The sequence below is a fragment of the Symsagittifera roscoffensis genome, chromosome 10 (genome assembly GCF_963678635.1).
Source record: "Symsagittifera roscoffensis chromosome 10, txSymRosc1.1, whole genome shotgun sequence".
NCBI classification, from domain to species: domain Eukaryota; kingdom Metazoa; phylum Xenacoelomorpha; order Acoela; family Convolutidae; genus Symsagittifera; species Symsagittifera roscoffensis.
This window is the reverse complement of record NC_087071.1, coordinates 20,633,172-20,655,731: the sequence shown is the minus strand read 5'-3', so window position 1 is coordinate 20,655,731 and position 22,560 is coordinate 20,633,172. Positions and strand designations below refer to the sequence as shown.

General features: G+C 31.8%; 3 protein-coding genes across 3 annotated transcripts in view; 2 read left to right on the top strand and 1 right to left on the bottom strand.

The window, feature by feature from the left end:
- Positions 1-22,560, top strand: part of LOC134855194 (dnaJ homolog subfamily C member 10-like) — a 434,156-nt gene that overhangs the window by 213,332 nt on the left and 198,264 nt on the right. The window lies entirely within an intron of this gene.
- LOC134855193 (dnaJ homolog subfamily B member 9-like) overlaps positions 1-22,560 on the top strand; it is a 427,207-nt gene that overhangs the window by 213,339 nt on the left and 191,308 nt on the right. The window lies entirely within an intron of this gene.
- LOC134855592 (uncharacterized) overlaps positions 1,636-22,560 on the bottom strand; it is a 30,997-nt gene continuing 10,072 nt past the window's right edge. Inside the window, exons 2-4 of the mRNA XM_063872128.1 lie at positions 3,244-3,405; positions 2,573-2,657; positions 1,636-2,199 (exon numbers count right to left, since the gene is read on the bottom strand). Of these exons, the coding sequence (XP_063728198.1) occupies positions 1,983-2,199; positions 2,573-2,657; positions 3,244-3,405 (464 nt within the window). The 3' untranslated portion in view covers positions 1,636-1,982. The remainder of the gene's footprint in view (positions 2,200-2,572; positions 2,658-3,243; positions 3,406-22,560) is intronic.

Sequence of the window (22,560 nt, the reverse complement as noted above, 5' to 3'; positions counted from 1 at the left end):
TGACGCCCCGGATTAAATTTACTCCGACTCTGTATATTTCCCATCACTCATTTATGCATCAGCTCAGTTCTTTCCCTCAATATCGCAAACTGCTCCGCACCTACTGTGCTAAACGGCTCTATACATGATTGCTCTAGGAATTCCTCGTTTAACTTCTTGAAATAAAAATGTCCCTAAATTCCATTAACGTTGCCTTTAGTTGTACTCATTAGTTATATGGTACACAATAAGTAAAATGTCTATTTTTCTTAACAGTCTCCAATACAGTTCCCACGGAGTTATAATCAAGATGATCAATTTTCCATTTAGTGTTGCTTTGATTAGTTCAATTAGCTTCCTGTCATTCAATTCAGAAAAGTATTTAGTCAAAAAAATTAGGCTCGTGTGATAAATTTCAAACCCCCACAAAACTGTCCAATGTAGAGGAAGTTTTTCGTTTTGATTTCAAGTTAGCAATACTCCTAAGGTTGTAAGAAAGATCCGTCAAAAATTTTTGACCAAAATCTTGGAACTTCGCAGGAAAAAGCCCAAAGCATAAATTATCTGTATCATGAATGAAATCGGAATATAACCCTTACTGAAGTCTCATGAAAACTTATCGATTATATTGGATTTTCAACGTCAGTCTCTATAAAACTCATAAGCAGCCGACTAAAATCGAATAAATTGGATTATGATTTGATATTTTTTTTGAATTAAAAAATGGAATATATTAAATTATAATGGATTATGATCCATTTTTTACAAAATTTTCCTCAAAATTTCAAACACAGTGCAAATATTCAAAACCTAACAGTTTCTTTTGTCTTGATACACGCTACAGGAATGAAAACTTTGATTTGGCCAGCAAAATTTATCGTTTTTTCAATTTTTGTTTCGCAGTTTTTCTCATAACTTGTTAATTTCGAGTTTTTTTGCTGGTAATTATTTTCTCTCCCGAATCCAATTTATCTCTCATCGTAAATATGGAAAAAGAATAAAAGGGGAAATTGTGAACCTGTAAGTAGAAAACGAGGGGGAGAATGATTGGTAGGGGGGTTATACGGGCGTTACAGAATCAAAATTGAGTAAGTTTAGAATTCGAGTAGGCCGTGAGTATAGCAGAAGTAGCTTGAAAGTTTTGCAAATGCTTTTGCAAAAGTTATAGAGATTATAAACCATTATTTGATATAATTTTACCGGAAACAACCGATTATAACGGAAATATAATCGATTTCGTGGCCGCATTTATCAAGAATAATAACAATACTTTGGACAACATTTTCCCATTATATTCATTTTTTTATCCAGAAAACTCCGATGTGGGAAACAACCATCATCAAACAATTTTCATTGTCCGCTTAAGCAAAAGGGTAGCCATGTACATCCTTTCAGTAAAAGGATGGAATTGAACTAATTGAAAAGGGCAACCATCATGTCTATTAATCTGCGGATCAAGTGGGTCCCAAACCACTAATGTCCTGATTGATAGACAATAGCACTCGCCACTTCACTGAAAATTTTTTTGGTTGTTTTTGATCCGCAGAAATAAATTCTGAAAGAATCTTGAGCTATTAAGTATATTTTTATTAAATCGATTTTTTTAAATGATAAGATTTTTCATTGTATAGCTACTTGAATGAGATACAACCACAGACAAAAAACCAACTATCTCAAATTCAAAATACAACGGCATGAGTATAAATTAACTGAACTGGCTTTTAAATCATTATGCCATGTTACAGCCAATAATACTATGTTGCAAACTAAACTTTAACCTGCCCCTTACAGGACGTGTACTTAAAATCACGCCACAGATACATTGAAAAATGGGGTTGAAGGCGGAGATAAAAATTCTATAGATTTGCCGGAAAACCGTCCACGGAAGATTATACCGGATTGGCGTTCGTGATGATTTATTGCATATTTCCAGTTTTTTGGAAAAATTATTTTGAAATTTGAAAACAATGCGTTTTTTCATTCAAAATGTAACATTGTTGTTGTCAGTCTTGGACGGTTAAATTGTTCGCATTCGATCTTTTATGTTTCCCGCTCGCGCTCAAACCAGCAGTGGACTTTTTGTAGCCTGCAGATCGAGAGGATGAGCCCGTTTTGGGTCCATACATTTTGTTGAGAGTTTGAAGAAGTGTTTTGTGCAATTCGTTGTACGATTTGACGTCGAAGTCAAACGGAGTGTAGATTTTCACGTCTTGGATGGGTCTAAATCATATCTCACACTTTAGTTCACATACTTTCATGAGGTTTAAAAACTGATTCAGTTCAAAGACGGGAAAAAACAGAAGAGAATTATACAACTTTTAATTATTGTTTTTTTTCTAATTATATAGCCTCTATTCATTTTCGATGAATAACTTGAATTCTCTCAACTTTCAACATCCCTAGAAAATTGAACTATAATTACAATATTGTCTAAGACAAGCATTTTTGTTACGCGCTTTAACATAGCGCTTTCACTCGAAAGGAGGTGATCATTACTATAGGTAGAGCATTGACGGGTTGTTGAAGACTGTAATTAATAATTTCGGGTTCCTTAAAATCAGGGTATACTTAATATCAGATGTTTTGTACTAACCTATCTCGGTTCCCTGTTTTCATTTCATACACGTACAAGTCTCGGCAGTTAGATGTAGTAATGTCAACATTCTTCTGACACAGTTCTAAAATAGAATTATAAAATGGTCTGTTTGCGATGAAACATCCCGCTTTATTTCGGAAAAAACTGATTCAATATCTTCAGTTAACTTCATTTAAAACGAGTGATGTCAAATTGTTATTAAAACAAAACGATTAAAACAAAACGACTAATTTGAGTGACTAATTTTTACTATGAATGCTTCATCTATTTAGGAAATATTTCCAACGACGTTTTTTTTTTGAAAGGAGCAATATCTCCAACAATTACGATTTTTTTGGAACAAGCAAAAAAAAGTTGGTTCTTTCTGAAGTAACCATACAGAAAATATCTTAGAAAAGACAAAAATTTGCGGAGTTCGAAAAAGTTTTCAAATTTTCATGCAAATTATTTCTAACCTTGGTTTTATACTTCCATATCATAAAAGCGTAATGCATATAAAAGGTAATTATTATGATTTTTATTATTTTAATTTCTTTCTCGAAAATTAATTTTCAGGAAATGCATCAAATTTGGTGTACTAGGGTGACATATCTAGAATAGCTTGATCATAACGTATTGGTTTTTAGCAGCATTGGTCTGATAAGACATTCAAAAAATATAGAAATAACCTTGATGTTCTTTGAGGTCAAACACAACCCCTTTGAGGTCACACAAATGTATCTTGGGGTCATCGTTCTCCAGTTCCAAACCATACTCTTCAATCTTCCGATTGAGGTACTTGTTAAACACAATCTGACAACAATCTGTGTTCACAAGCAGAAAGTCTGAACCTAAAACAACTTGTTTTAAATTCAATGAGTACGTTTTTTTCAACAGACTTTGATACCTCTCAATATGGAACAAATGCTTATCATACAGTTTCATAGTACCAAAAATTGCTCTTGTCATAGTACCAAATTCCGCGACAAATCTGTTTTCGGCTGTGGAACTTGATCTAAACTACATTTTATGATTGGATAAATTAGATATTTTACCACTGTAAAGTATTTAATATTAACCAATCATGATCCATCTAACTAACAACCCACTTATTTGTAAGTGCTGAAATTACTTGTAATTTCAGCACCAGAGAGATTTGAATTTAACTTAGAAATTAGTTGACTCTCCAAGAAGACTTCAGCAGCCGCAATAAACCAGTATACCCTAGATCTATTGAGCCTAGCAGAGACTAGTTAAACAACCTGAGACTAGATAGTATAAGAGTAAGATTAGGATCGGTATTAGACTAAGAAGTTGCACGAATCTATCCGGCCGAAAATAAGATAGCGTGACGAGCAGACGGTGTACCCTATCCGAAATTACTCTATGAGTTATACACTTCGGTCCTAACTCATCTGGTGCGACCATAAGTCTCGAACAAGACCTTAATAGCTTAGAATTAACCAAAAATAGATTAGAATTTAGACAAAACATTTTTAAAATGTTACACGACGATAATTTAATCGAAATGTATCTACGACTCAATAGATCAAAGCCAATATTCCGAACGATAAGAGAACTACCCGGAATTGCAAGAAGACCTCGAACCAGAGACGACATACGACAAAGTAGAAACTTACCATATAGTTATATGATAGTTCGGCAAAAGCCAACACAAACTTTTGTATTTAGAATACTACTAGCAATGAATTTAGATTTTCATTTGCAAACATAAAATCTTGAAGCCAATCTTCAAAATCATTTCAGGCGCTAAACAAAATTATTAATATACAATAACGATTGATAAAGAGATCTCAGCTTGTTTTCCTAAATTCTGCAGTAATATACAAAACATGTTTGAAAAATATTTATTGAAAAATCAAAATAAAAATTAGTAGCATGACAATAAATGGTTAGTAATCATAAATCATCCTGTTGTTCCAGCTTCATCACCTAAACATAACAGCATTCATAAGCTCACTAATATCATAAAAACACTAAATCTTTTCTCTACACAAATTTAAATCATTTTAAACTTAAATTCACTTAAATTTAAAATCAGATCATCAAGGCTCATCCTTGGATCTTAAATCATTTTCTATTTAATTAAATTTAAAACTTGATCATCAAGGCCTATCCTTGGATCAAAAAGAACAATTTTGTTCTCCCCCACCCACTTAGCTAGTGTCTAACGACCTCAAACGTCGATTCACTATCCAACCCTTTCTAAAAACCCAGGACTAACAGAAATTTTTGAATAAAACTAATCATTCAAATTAGGATCAACAGTGAAGAACTTCGGTTATTCATCCTTCACTTGATCCCCCCTCTTACCAGACCCAGGATAAATCTTAGACTTAGTAAGTTTAAAATAGTATCTAATGAACTAATCGCGTTCTAATTATACCTGAACCTTGTGGATCGATTTACTATTCTCCAACCCTGAACACAATCACTACCCTTAAGTAAGATTAAGTAAGTTAACACCTTAGCTTATACTAGCCACGAGAAAGTATAAAATCATTCTTGTGAATCGATATACTTTTCTCCCCAACCCTGAACAAATAGACCCAGGTTAGGCTAACCAAAAAATCGTAAGGACTAACAGTCTAAGAAAATAGAAAAAATTTAACAACCTTTTGCATCCGTCATCCTAAACCTTATGTCATTTAAAAACCTAGGAAATAAACAAACAATCGTTTTACACAATTGTGAAATAGATAACAAAAAATACGATCTTGTAATCACACCTCATACACAAACAGTTGGATACATTAGAACAAAACGACAAACACTAAAAAGAAAAATAATAACCAAACAAAGACAAATAACACGAAAAAGATTTTCAAAAAACCGAAACGCATTTTCAGAATCAGAAACCAGCAGTTTAGACGAACTTTATAAATTAAAAGAATCTATAGATAAAAATTGCCCCATTCACGATCAATTATATTTTTCCGACTCAGAAACAACTTCAAATTCATCAAAAAGAGGAAAAAGAAGAATAAAAAAACAATATAAACACAAACCAGTACACTTATACAATTGGAATCAACCAATTAGACACATCGATAGTTACATATTAACAGTCATCAAACGAAAAAATGAGCTCAACACACACCCCAGGTGAAGAAAGTACAGATGATGATGATATCTTCCCCTTTATCGTAGATGCAACCACTGATAGAGGACAGCATATATTTTGCAAAAATTTACTCTTAAATTTGTTTGAACCCGGAATCAGTCCATGTAAAACAGAGTTCCCAGATGTAAAAATCAAAAGACAAATTATCGATCACTATTTGAAAGATATATGCAACTTAACACAACAATACGGAATCTACTCCATAGAATTCAGCTCACCAAACCAGAATCACAGCAAATATGTAATTCAAACAGACGACCTTGATTTAGAATTCTCAAAAGTATTCTCAGAATATATAAAAAGCATACAATATCATAACTCACAAAGAGCAAACTCCATATTCACCAATGAAGTTTTTGCAATAATATATAGTTATATCTCGATATTAGAAAACGAAATCCCAATCTCAAATGTCTCACCGACAGAAACATCTAAACATATAAGAGTACGACATGAAATCACACTACTCTCTAGTTTTCTAAATATAATTAAAGAAAATTTCACTAAAGATGATGTTTCACAACATACAAAACATGACTTACAAAAAATCTTGGCATGGTTTATAATAGATTATTTCACACATAATCTAGATTTAATTTCACAAGCAAGAAAAAATTTTAGACCTCAAAACTCAAACGATGATACTGCCATCACAGAACAGTCAGACTATGTTTGGGACCCCGAATGGTCTCATCCCGCATTCATAAACTTCCCACAATCAATCTCAAGTCAAGCAATAAGTACGATATCTTATGTAAGAGATTATGTAAGAGTAATACCATTAACCATTGATGCAACACCATTAAACTATAATACATTTTTACCTGATATGCAAAATAATAGTTTAAACTCCACAGTCATACACAATGAAAACCTCAATGGAACTAGAAATCTCACCCAACAAGGTATCCAGACACCATCACACTTCATAAATGAAGAAATCGTACACACAACAACTACACAACAAAGTATTTCACCGATACGTCCAAATTTAACAACACCAAGAAATACAAACCCTTCACAAACACAGGTAACCTTACAATCAACCGTTAAACCTTCGGTTGCCCCAAAATATTCACACAAGGATTATCAAACATACAGACCCATGACAATACCGTCAAAAACACGTAAAACGTTCACTAGAAACAATTTTGCAGAACATAATTATAATTACACACATCCACCAAAAACAAATTATCCCCCACGAAAAAATTTTAATAATTACACAAGATCTCGAAATTGGGATAACCCAATGGCACAAACTAATTCAGTAAATTTTCAAACAAATTTACATCCTTCACAGGATCGTAGTGAAAACTATCCATTTTTTCAACAAAATAAAAATAAAAAACAAACATCTTATCAAATGGATTACTTATCCTCAGATGATGATTTTTTACAACCAGATATATTTGCACCATATAATCAAGAATATCGTGGACAAGGAGTACAGAAACCACATACAAATCATAGAACTTTTTCTCCACAACCGATAGATACACAAAATCAACAACCAATTCAGCAACAAAACCCAATTAATACACAATATTTTCAACCAATTCAGCAACAAAACCCAATGATCACACACTCGTATCAACCGACGCAAATGCAAAATGAAATACCACTCCCATATTATCTTCAACAACACGAAATAACAAGAAATCAACTTTCAAATTTTTCTCAAATGCCAAATGCAGCAGAATCATTACAAATGACAATGAATCCATACCTTATGGGTGGATCATCAATAACATCAAATAATCCTTTAATGGTATTCACAGGAACAGACCCTGAATATTCTGTAGAAGACTATTTAAATGCAGTAACAGCAAATTTGATTTTAAATATAGGACCTTAACCAATTAATACGCCACTACATCAAAACTGGATACATCGACGCACAGCGTTGATACAAACAACTTTAGACGGCGCAGCCCAAAAATGGTTTGCAGTATTGCCTCTAGAAATAAAATCAAATTGGAAAAGGTTTACACAAAAGCATATTCATTAAATACACATGACTATAAAAACACAAAGATGACAGAAATCCTAATGATGACCTTAACACCGCAATTAAGAAAAATAGCAATAAAAAAGAGAGCATCCCATCCTTCTTCAATTCGAGAACCCGATTTAGATTTTCGAAAACTAGTAGACAAACTAGAACAAGCAGAAATCACAATGAAACTCGAAGAAACAGAAAATCTGAAATTACAATATGTTAACCGAATCGAAACAAATACCACAAGTATCAACAATATACAGGAATCAGATACAGACCTCGTTGAAAAAATCACTGAAATACTCAATATTTACGAAAAACACCCAAACTTTAAAGGCAAACCATCTTTCAAAAAATGGTGTAATTATTGCCGACGATACGGACATAGTATTTCTGAATGTAGACAAAAACAGCAAGACAATCAAAATAAACCTCAAAAATATAAAGAACCAAATAAATCATTCTATCAATACATGAAGAAAGATCAAAATCTACCAAACAAAAATGTATACAGCAACAACAGTTCAGGAAAACCACTACCGAGCAATACCAACTACACGAGAAATCAATCACCACATAACTCAACTTATAGAGGAAGATCGCCAGAACGAAGAAATACACAAAATTCGTCACAAAATCACTACAATAGACCAAATAGTAGAAATTACTACTCCAGATCAAATTCAAATACAACACAATTTGTTTCTAGATCTAATTCCCAATCAAGAAATAATTACTATCCAAACAATCAATCACGAAATTCATCATACAATAGAAATAGAAACTACTCCAATAATCGGAATAGAAGTTATTCAAACAACCGAAACCAGAATTACCCGAACAATCGATCAAGGAATAACTCATATAATAGATCAAACTACAACAGACCAAACAATAATTATCAAAACAGATCACGAAATAATTCACAAAATTGACATTCAAGTTATAATAATCGTTATAGAAATTATTCCCAATCACCACACAGGAATAATAACCATTATGATAATTCTAACAATCGCCACAGAAGTAGTACACCTAAACATCAAAGAAATATAAATCAAGTACAATCAAATCCAGAAACAACATCAGACCCTCCAGGTATTGATGACACAGGAAATAACGAACTACAACTGAATCAAATAAACTGTGAATCATCAGAATCAGAAAGTGATACAGAAAACACTATCTCCATAATTATGATAGCAGTTGAAAATGATTACGAACCTATTATATATGAACAACCTTTTTCATCACATATATATGAAAATCAATTAGAACTCCTTCACAATTATTATATTGAACCCATCCATTCTACACAAACAACACAAGAAACAAACGAAATTAACACTACAAATAAATCCAATGAAAATGACAAAACAAAATGCTTAAATACAAATCGCATCTATCAAAACATACAAAAAGAACAACCCAAAGAAAAAATTTGGACAATACCATTACTTTTAGAAAGTCCAAGAAGCAAAGAATTTCAACCACCAGATCTTGAAATTGATTTTTTAATTGATTCAGGAGCAGAATCAAATATAATAAACATTCCCACATGGAATGAAATAAAAACCTTACACCCAAAACTAACACCTCTTGAAACCTCCAGTAAACTAGCAACAGCACAAGGATCAACATTGGTAAACTATGGAAAAATGCAATTATTTCTTCTCCCCACAAGAACAATGGAGCAGAATAAAATTTTAAATAAACCTTTTAAACAAATATTTCATATCACTGATATTAAACACAATATCATAGGAATACCATTTATCTCTAAATATATACCAACAATCAACATATTAAACAGTAAAATACTAATCAAAGATAAATACACAAAAACAAAAGACACATCCCTAACATTTTCCCAAAGATTAAACAAACAACCACCATTCTTTTCAAAATTTTATCCAATATATAACCAACAAAGAAAACACCTGAAACCACTATCAGGAAACATATATAATTTTTCAATAAAACAAGTTCACCAATATGATAAAAAACAAAACAAACAACAACTCTATATGTCAGATTTTGAATTCAAACCTATCCATAAATTTTTCAAAATCACAATCTCATCCATAAAATATTCGAAAAACTCGAATTCAGATATTATATCTCTACATGTATACAACAATACACCCTATCAAGTAACATTACCTTTAGGACTTTTAGGCTATTGCGAAATCAACGCTACGATATCACCAATACACGAAAAAGAATATCGCGTAAATAATATACTCCAATTATTAGATATTTGTCAATCCACAATTCTTAATGAAGAATTATCCATAAATAATATAATAAGTAACGAAAAAAGAAATACGGATTATTTCACAAAAACCCCATATTTCAAACCTACATTCAACATAAGTAACTACGCAGAGAATCAACAGAAATTTTTAACAATGTTTAACTTCCAACATTCACAAATAACACAAGACGAATTTGATAAATTAGCCAAACAGCTAATCAAATATTCATCAGTCTATGCAACATCCAAATTTGATGTTGGCAAAATCAGCTCATCACTACATCTCCCATTAAAACCAGACGCAGTTTTCAAAAAACAAAGAGCAAGTAAAGTACCAATTTACTTACACGATAAAGTGAACAGATTACTCGACATTTTAGAACAATACAACATTATATCACCAGTAAATAAAGAAGAACAACCAAAAGGTAACACATTTATCAACCCTGTTATCATTCTAGCCAAAGGAGAATCATTAAAAATCGTTCTCGACGCTAGATACCTCAACTCACTCATAGATGAATCAAAGTGTAATTGGCCTATTGAACCAATACAAGTTATTTTAACAAAAATAAACGGAAAATACTTTACAACCGCAGATATGAATAGTGCATACAATCAAATGCCATTAGATGAACAATCGCGACATTTAACACAATTTGTTATTGGAAACCAACAGTATGAATTCAACCGCTTATTCTATGGAATATCCATAGGACCAGCAGCATTTTCAGCTTTTATGAGCAAAATTTTTCGACCACTAATACTCAAGAAAAACGCAATCACCTATTTAGACGATGTTTTTATGCAATCACAGACTAAAGAAGAAATGTTCAATGTTTTAGAACAATATCACCAAATACTTCAGAACGAAAATCTGAAGGCCGCCCCTGATAAATCACACTTCTTTTTAACACGAGTAAAATTCTTAGGACATAACATAGAAAGAAAAACAATCACTCCATTAAAATCACGCATTGACGCTATTCAGAAACTCCAACCACCGACAAATAAAAAAAAATCCAAGAATTCCTTGGAATGCTAAACTTTTTAAGCAATTATGTTTATAAAATGCAATTATATCTAAGACCATTCTATAATATACTTAGACAACAAAACAATTTTGAATGGAATACAGAACATCAAGCACGATTTGAAGAAATTAAAAAACTTCTAACTGAACAAATTTCGAATACAATTCCAGATCCAAATCAACCATTCTACGCAATGTGCGATGCTTCGAACTTTGGCATCGGCGCAGCGTTATTACAATCACATAATGGTACAAACAAAATGAACCTTATATCAGCAAATTCTCGTTTATTCACTCAAGCAGAGCTAAGACTCTCAACCCTAATGAGAGAATGTACAGCCATAATCTATACACTTACAGAATATGAATTTCTGATACTTGGATCAAAACATCCAACAGTTCTATTCACAGATCACAAACCAATAATTTTTCTCTTCACACAAAAATCCAACCCAAATCACCGAGTTTACAGATTTCAATTAATTCTAATGAAATTTCCAAACTTACATATAGTTTGGACAGCAGGAAAAAATCTTGCATTACCAGACACATTAAGTCGAAATACACCACCTGAATTACTAACACGTAAAACTACAGTAGAAATACCCAAAAATACAAAATTCTACCTTGCAAAAAACGAAACATCACCCCGACTAGAATGCAAATAATATGCAGTAAAAACTGACGTTGAACAATCACAGATAAACAATCTACAACACTTTCCACTTTATTTAGATTGTCAAAATAACCACTACAAAGTTGATCTACTTGGAACATCAACTTTTAAACCAATTCCATACTCACAATGGATAAAAAATAACACCCAACAAAAAAGAGTAAAACAACACTCGCATAAAAAAAACCTTTTTCCATTAATTGAAAAAGAAAACCTAACTGATAAAATAAATTTATCAGGACCACAAACAAACGATTCAAAATACACAATAAATCAAGTATTTGACCTCCATGACCCACTTGATACAATTCCTTTATCTAAATTAGAAATTGCAAACATTTTTCTCCCCCCAACAGATAAAATTACAATTAATACTTTGAAACAATATCAAAATCTTGACCCAGTAATTAGACAACTAAAATCATGGCACAAATATAAAACTAAACCCGTAAAAGCAGATACCACAATTTTAGGAAATAAAACACTCCTCCGATATTTTCGAAAATTTAATAATACAACAATTAACGAAAACACAGACCTTCTAGAATACAAATTAAATGAATCTACGACTCAATAGATCAAAGCCAATATTCCGAACGATAAGAGAACTACCCGGAATTGCAAGAAGACCTCGAACCAGAGACGACATACGACAAAGGTAAACTTACCATATAGTTATATGATAGTTCGGCAAAAGCCAACACAAACTTTTGTATTTAGAATACTACTAGCAATGAATTTAGATTTTCATTTGCAAACATAAAATCTTGAAGCCAATCTTCAAAATCATTTCAGGCGCTAAACAAAATTATTAATATACAATAACGATTGATAAAGAGATCTCAGCTTGTTTTCCTAAATTCTGCAGTAATATACAAAACATGTTTGAAAAATATTTATTGAAAAATCAAAATAAAAATTAGTAGCATGACAATAAATGGTTAGTAATCATAAATCATCCTGTTGTTCCAGCTTCATCACCTAAACATAACAGCATTCATAAGCTCACTAATATCATAAAAACACTAAATCTTTTCTCTACACAAATTTAAATCATTTTAAACTTAAATTCACTTAAATTTAAAATCAGATCATCAAGGCTCATCCTTGGATCTTAAATCATTTTCTATTTAATTAAATTTAAAACTTGATCATCAAGGCCTATCCTTGGATCAAAAAGAACAATTTTGTTCTCCCCCACCCACTTAGCTAGTGTCTAACGACCTCAAACGTCGATTCACTATCCAACCCTTTCTAAAAACCCAGGACTAACAGAAATTTTTGAATAAAACTAATCATTCAAATTAGGATCAACAGTGAAGAACTTCGGTTATTCATCCTTCACTTGATCCCCCCTCTTACCAGACCCAGGATAAATCTTAGACTTAGTAAGTTTAAAATAGTATCTAATGAACTAATTGCGTTCTAATTATACCTGAACCTTGTGGATCGATTTACTATTCTCCAACCCTGACCACAATCACTACCCTTAAGTAAGATTAAGTAAGTTAACACCTTAGCTTATACTAGCCACGAGAAAGTATAAAATCATTCTTCGGAATCGATATACTTTTCTCCCCAACCCTGAACAAATAGACCCAGGTTAGGCTAACCAAAAAATCGTAAGGACTAACAGTCTAAGAAAATAGAAAAAATTTAACAACCTTTTGCATCCGTCATCCTAAACCTTATGTCATTTAAAAACCTAGGAAATAAACAAACAATCGTTTTACACAATTGTGAAATAGATAACAAAAAATACGATCTTGTAATCACACCTCATACACAAACAGTTGGATACATTAGAACAAAACGACAAACACTAAAAAGAAAAATAATAACCAAACAAAGACAAATAACACGAAAAAGATTTTCAAAAAACCGAAACGCATTTTCAGAATCAGAAACCAGCAGTTTAGACGAACTTTATAAATTAAAAGAATCTATAGATAAAAATTGCCCCATTCACGATCAATTATATTTTTCCGACTCAGAAACAACTTCAAATTCATCAAAAAGAGGAAAAAGAAGAATAAAAAAACAATATAAACACAAACCAGTACACTTATACAATTGGAATCAACCAATTAGACACATCGATAGTTACATATTAACAGTCATCAAACGAAAAAATGAGCTCAACACACACCCCAGGTGAAGAAAGTACAGATGATGATGATATCTTCCCCTTTATCGTAGATGCAACCACTGATAGAGGACAGCATATATTTTGCAAAAATTTACTCTTAAATTTGTTTGAACCCGGAATCAGTCCATGTAAAACAGAGTTCCCAGATGTAAAAATCAAAAGACAAATTATCGATCACTATTTGAAAGATATATGCAACTTAACACAACAATACGGAATCTACTCCATAGAATTCAGCTCACCAAACCAGAATCACAGCAAATATGTAATTCAAACAGACGACCTTGATTTAGAATTCTCAAAAGTATTCTCAGAATATATAAAAAGCATACAATATCATAACTCACAAAGAGCAAACTCCATATTCACCAATGAAGTTTTTGCAATAATATATAGTTATATCTCGATATTAGAAAACGAAATCCCAATCTCAAATGTCTCACCGACAGAAACATCTAAACATATAAGAGTACGACATGAAATCACACTACTCTCTAGTTTTCTAAATATAATTAAAGAAAATTTCACTAAAGATGATGTTTCACAACATACAAAACATGACTTACAAAAAATCTTGGCATGGTTTATAATAGATTATTTCACACATAATCTAGATTTAATTTCACAAGCAAGAAAAAATTTTAGACCTCAAAACTCAAACGATGATACTGCCATCACAGAACAGTCAGACTATGTTTGGGACCCCGAATGGTCTCATCCCGCATTCATAAACTTCCCACAATCAATCTCAAGTCAAGCAATAAGTACGATATCTTATGTAAGAGATTATGTAAGAGTAATACCATTAACCATTGATGCAACACCATTAAACTATAATACATTTTTACCTGATATGCAAAATAATAGTTTAAACTCCACAGTCATACACAATGAAAACCTCAATGGAACTAGAAATCTCACCCAACAAGATATCCAGACACCATCACACTTCATAAATGAAGAAATCGTACACAAAACAACTACACAACAAAGTATTTCACCGATACGTCCAAATTTAACAACACCAAGAAATAGAAACCCTTCACAAACACAGGTAACCTTACAATCAACCGTTAAACCTTCGGTTGCCCCAAAATATTCACACATGGATTATCAAACATACAGACCCATGACAATACCGTCAAAAACACGTAAAACGTTCACTAGAAACAATTTTGCAGAACATAATTATAATTACACACATCCATCAAAAACAAATTATCCCCCACGAAAAAATTTTAATAATTACACAAGATCTCGAAATTGGGATAACCCAATGGCACAAACTAATTCAGTAAATTTTCAAACAAATTTACATCCTTCACAGGATCGTAGTGGAAACTATCCAATTTTTCAACAAAATAAAAATAAAAAACAAACATCTTATCAAATGGATTACTTATCCTCAGATGATGATTTTTTACAACCAGATATATTTGCACCATATAATCAAGAATATCGTGGACAAGGAGTACAGAAACCACATACAAATCATAGAACTTTTTCTCCACAACCGATAGATACACAAAATCAACAACCAATTCAGCAACAAAACCCAATTAATACACAATATTTTCAACCAATTCAGCAACAAAACCCAATGATCACACACTCGTATCAACCGACGCAAATGCAAAATGAAATACCACTCCCATATTATCTTCAACAACACGAAATAACAAGAAATCAACTTTCAAATTTTTCTCAAATGCCAAATGCAGCAGAATCATTACAAATGACAATGAATCCATACCTTATGGGTGGATCATCAATAACATCAAATAAACCTTTAATGGTATTCACAGGAACAGACCCTGAATATTCTGTAGAAGACTATTTAAATGCAGTAACAGCAAATTTGATTTTAAATATAGGACCTGAACCAATTAATACGCGACTACATCAAAAATGGATACATCGACGCACAGCGTTGATACAAACAACTTTAGACGGCGCAGCCCAAAAATGGTTTTCAGTATTGCCTCTAGAAATAAAATCAAATTGGAAAAGGTTTACACAAGAATTTTCAAAAATGTTTGACTCCGAAAGAAACAAACAACAACAAAGAGTTTTATGTAATGAAATTCGCAGATTACCAAATGAAATCATCAAGCAATTAGCAGTACGCATCGAAACACTAGTTCGAAAAGCATATTCATTAAATACACATGACTATAAAAACACAAAGATGACAGAAATCCTAATGATGACCTTAACACCGCAATTAAGAAAAATAGCAATAAAAAAGAGAGCATCCCATCCTTCTTCAATTCCAGAACCCGATTTAGATTTTCGAAAACTAGTAGACAAACTAGAACAAGCAGAAATCACAATGAAACTCGAAGAAACAGAAAATCTGAAATTACAATATGTTAACCGAATCGAAACAAATACCACAAGTATCAACAATATACAGGAATCAGATACAGACCTCGTTGAAAAAATCACTGAAATACTCAATATTTACGAAAAACACCCAAACTTTAAAGGCAAACCATCTTTCAAAAAATGGTGTAATTATTGACGACGATACGGACATAGTATTTCTGAATGTAGACAAAAACAGCAAGACAATCAAAATAAACCTCAAAAATATAAAGAACCAAATAAATCATTCTATCAATACATGAAGAAAGATCAAAATCTACCAAACAAAAATGTATACAGCAACAACAGTTCAGGAAAACCACTACCGAGCAATACCAACTACACGAGAAATCAATCACCACATAACTCAACTTATAGAGGAAGATCGCCAGAACGAAGAAATACACAAAATTCGTCACAAAATCACTACAATAGACCAAATAGTAGAAATAACTACTCCAGATCAAATTCAAATACAACACGATTTGTTTCTAGATCTAATTCCCAATCAAGAAATAATTACTATCCAAACAATCAATCACGAAATTCATCATACAATAGAAATAGAAACTACTCCAATAATCGGAATAGAAGTTATTCAAACAACCGAAACCAGAATTACCCGAACAATCGATCAAAGAATAACTCATATAATAGATCAAACTACAACAGACCAAACAATAATTATCAAAACAGATCACGAAATAATTCACAAAATCGACATTCAAGTTATAATAATCGTTATAGAAATTATTCCCAATCACCACACAGGAATAATAACCATTATGATAATTCTAACAATCGCCACAGAAGTAGTACACCTAAACATCAAAGAAATATAAATCAAGTACAATCAAATCCAGAAACAACATCAGACCCTCCAGGTATTGATGACACAGGAAATAACGAACTACAACTGAATCAAATAAACTGTGAATCATCAGAATCAGAAAGTGATACAGAAAACACTATCTCCATAAATATGATAGCAGTTGAAAATGATTACGAACCTATTATATATGAACAACCTTTTTCATCACATATATATGAAAATCAATTAGAACTCCTTCACAATTATTATATTGAACCCATCCATTCTACACAAACAACACAAGAAACAAACGAAATTAACACTACAAATAAATCCAATGAAAATGACAAAACAAAATGCTTAAATACAAATCACATCTATCAAAACATACAAAAAGAACAACCCAAAGAAAAAATTTGGACAATACCATTTCTTTTAGAAAGTCCAAGAAGCAAAGAATTTCAACCACCAGATCTTGAAATTGATTTTTTAATTGATTCAGGAGCAGAATCAAATACAATAAACATTCCCACATGGAATGAGTAAAAAACCTTACACCCAAAACTAACACCTCTTGAAACCTCCAGTAAACTAGCAACAGCACAAGGATCAACATTGGTAAACTATGGAAAAATGCAATTATTTCTTCTCCCCACAAGAACAATGGAGCAGAATAAAATTTTAAGTAAACCTTTTAAACAAATATTTCATATCACTGATATTAAACACAATATCATAGGAATACCATTTATCTCTAAATATATACCAACAATCAACATATTAAACAGTAAAATACTAATCAAAGATAAATACACAAAAACAAAAGACACATCCCTAACATTTTTCCAAAGATTAAACAAACAACCACCATTCTTTTCAAAATTTTATCCAATATATAACCAACAAAGAAAACACCTGAAACCACTATCAGGAAACATATATAATTTTTCAATAAAACAAGTTCACCAATATGATAAAAAACAAAACAAACAACAACTCTATATGTCAGATTTTGAATTCAAACCTATCCATAAATTTTTCAAAATCACAATCTCATCCATAAAATATTCGAAAAACTCGAATTCAGATATTATATCTCTACATGTATACAACAATACACCCTATCAAGTAACATTACCTTTAGGACTTTTAGGCTATTGCGAAATCAACGCTACGATATCACCAATACACGAAAAAGAATATCGCGTAAATAATATACTCCAATTATTAGATATTTGTCAATCCACAATTCTTAATGAAGAATTATCCATAAATAATATAATAAGTAACGAAAAAAGAAATACGGATTATTTCACAAAAACCCCATATTTCAAACCTACATTCAACATAAGTAACTACGCAGAGAATCAACAGAAATTTTTAACAATGTTTAACTTCCAACATTCACAAATAACACAAGACGAATTTGATAAATTAGCCAAACAGCTAATCAAATATTCATCAGTCTATGCAACATCCAAATTTGATGTTGGCAAAATCAGCTCATCACTACATCTCCCATTAAAACCAGACGCAGTTTTCAAAAACAAAGAGCAAGTAAAGTACCAATTCACTTACACGGTAAAGTGAACAGATTACTCGACATTTTAGAACAATACAACATTATATCACCAGTAAATAAAGAAGAACAACCAAAATGTAACACATTTATCAACCCTGTTATCATTCTAGCCAAAGGAGAATCATTAAAAATCGTTCTCGACGCTAGATACCTCAACTCACTCATAGATGAATCAAAGTGTAATTGGCCTATTGAACCAATACAAGTTATTTTAACAAAAATAAACGGAAAATACTTTACAACCGCAGATATGAATAGTGCATACAATCAAATGCCATTAGATGAACAATCGCGACATTTAACACAATTTGTTATTGGAAACCAACAGTATGAATTCAACCGCTTATTCTATGGAATATCCATAGGACCAGCAGCATTTTCAGCTTTTATGAGCAAAATTTTTCGACCACTAATACTCAAGAAAAACGCAATCACCTATTTAGACGATGTTTTTATGCAATCACAGACTAAAGAAGAAATGTTCAATGTTTTAGAACAATATCACCAAATACTTCAGAACGAAAATCTGAAGGCCGCCCCTGATAAATCACACTTCTTTTTAACACGAGTAAAATTCTTAGGACATAACATAGAAAGAAAAACAATCACTCCATTAAAATCACGCATTGACGCTATTCAGAAACTCCAACCACCGACAAATAAAAAAAAAATCCAAGAATTCCTTGGTATGCTAAACTTTTTAAGCAATTATGTTTATAAAATGCAATTATATCTAAGACCATTCTATAATATACTTAGACAACAAAATAATTTTGAATGGAATACAGAACATCAAGCACGATTTGAAGAAATTAAAAAACTTCTAACTGAACAAATTTCGAATACAATTCCAGATCCAAATCAACCATTCTACGCAATGTGCGATGCTTCGAACTTTGGCATCGGCGCAGCGTTATTACAATCACATAATGGTACAAACAAAATGAACCTTATATCAGCAAATTCTCGTTTATTCACTCAAGCAGAGCTAAGACTCTCAACCCTAATGAGAGAATGTACAGCCATAATCTATACACTTACAGAATATGAATTTCTGATACTTGGATCAAAACATCCAACAGTTCTATTCACAGATCACAAACCAATAATTTTTCTCTTCACACAAAAATCCAACCCAAATCACCGAGTTTACAGATTTCAATTAATTCTAATGAAATTTCCAAACTTACATATAGTTTGGACAGCAGGAAAAAATCTTGCATTACCAGACACATTAAGTCGAAATACACCACCTGAATTACTAACACGTAAAACTACAGTAGAAATACCCAAAAATACAAAATTCTACCTTGCAAAAAACGAAACATCACCCCGACTAGAATATGCAGTAAAAACTGACGTTGAACAATCACAGATAAACAATCTACAACACTTTCCACTTTATTTAGATTGTCAAAATAACCACTACAAAGTTGATCTACTTGGAACATCAACTTTTAAACCAATTCCATACTCACAATGGATAAAAAATAACACCCAACAAAAAAGAGTAAAACAACACTCGCATAAAAAAGACCTTTTTCCATTAATTGAAAAAGAAAACCTAACTGATAAAATAAATTTATCAGGACCACAAACAAACGATTCAAAATACACAATAAATCAAGTATTTGACCTCCATGACCCACTTGATACAATTCCTTTATCTAAATTAGAAATTGCAAACATTTTTCTCCCCCCAACAGGTAAAATTACAATTAATACTTTGAAACAATATCAAAATCTTGACCCAGTAATTAGACAACTAAAATCATGGCACAAATATAAAACTAAACCCGTAAAAGCAGATACCACATTTTTAGGAAATAAAACACTCCTCCGATATTTTCGAAAATTTAATAATACAACAATTAACGAAAACACAGACCTTCTAGAAAACAAATTAAATGAATCTACAGTTCCCTGTCTCCCTTTAAGTATGATTTTCATAGCTTTTAATATTTCACATACACAAAATATTAAAGGACACTCTGGATCAGAGAAAACATATTCAAATTTTATACAAAACTTTTATTTCCCAAATGCACCAATTTGGATAAAAGTACTATGCAATGACTGTATAGTATGCCAACTAAATAAAACCTTACCCAAATCAAAAACAAATAGCACAAAAACAAGATTTTAAAGGACAAAGTTTGTACTTTAACCACCGTATCTCCTTTGATACAAAAGGACCAATTTCACCCTCATCCGAAGGAAACTCCTACATTATGGTAACTGTTGACGCATTTACACATTATGTAGCACTTAACCCAGTACCACATTGTAACGCTTATTACGCTTACACAACACTCTATGATCACTGGATAGCTAAATTCGGACTACCAGAAATTTTAGTTACAGATAACGGTACAGAATTCATAAATAATGAAATTATCACACTATGTCATCTATACAACATCAAACACAAACCACGTACATCTCACGCACCTTGGACAAACGGCTTAGTCGAAGGTATGAACCGTTCACTACAAGAATATCTTAGATGTATCATCAATGGAAATGATACAAGATATACTGAATGGTCAGCAGATGTAAAATTATTTCCCCTAGTATATAATTCACAAATCACGACAACTCTAGGAATGTCACCATATGAAATGGTTTTTAACCAAAAGCCACGCAAACCAATAATGTTTACAGCAAACTCTCATAAAAACGCACAAGGTTATTGTCAACCAAATAAAGACTCAATTTGTTATAACCTACCTTTACATACACACGATGAAGATCATTTTCATCACCCACAAATTCTTAAATTAGCCTCCGGTACACACACCGAATGGATTTTAAACAGAGATAAAAAACACACTGAAATTTACCAAAAAGTAACAAAAAAGTTGTTACAGAGGCAAAACATTAATGAACAAATAAATTCACGCTTTACACCAGCCTCCGATTTAAAAATTGGAACATTTGTTTTAACACCCAATTTTCATACTCAAAAAGGAATTTCTAAAAAATTACAACCCCTTCGTAAAGGACCATACCAAATAATTGCAAAACCCACTGATGTCACATATAAAATCACCGACTCAGACAAAAAAGAAATCGTTCAACACCGAAATAACCTATTACCTTATTATCCAAAAGAATACGCACTCCGCGAACTAACTCAATTATATTTTTTTACAGGTTTAAAAGTTATTCAAAATAACCCACATACGGAAAATACAACAAAGGAACAAAAAGATTTTCACCTCAAAAACCAAATAACAAAATCAACCACCACAAAAAACAATACAAAAAATCTAGATCAAAATACATCTCAAAAAGAAAGAAAAAATAGAAAAATGACAGAACAAATAATACCCCAAGAACAAATCGACAAATCAGAACATAGAGAGTCTTCACGACTTAGAAATCAACCACGTAAAAATTATAAATTATTCATCCCACAATCTGAAATATTAAAGAAAGTCGAATTTCAAAAACAACTTTAATTTTGTATTTCACAATCTTAGACCTTTGAAACATTTTGAATTTTCATTTTTCAAAATAACATGCTGACAAACACGCAGCGATTCTAGTTCATAATTAGCCTATAGGATTCATCCAATCCGTCACCTTCTCTAACTCTAACACAAACCAACTAGACGAACGATATTAAACTCCAGGTATATCTATAACTATAACTTTACGACCTCCAGGTCAAAAATAAGCAAACCACTCCAACTTGACAATTAAAATAAATATCACCATAATATCATAACCCTCCCTTATCTAATAAACCAAAGATCAACAATATTTCCCCAACTCAGCCCTCAAATACCCCCCAAACAAATATGTTAAATTAGCCTAAAGTAAAAGAACGACCATTTTAATTAACCTAAGGTATAAAAATCTCAAAAATACCCCAGATCATTTGACAAATGAAAATAAAGACAAAGAGGACCTCCCGATCACCATAAAAACTGCCCCCAACAATTTTTCACAAAACTCAACCCACTTGTCAAAAAACCA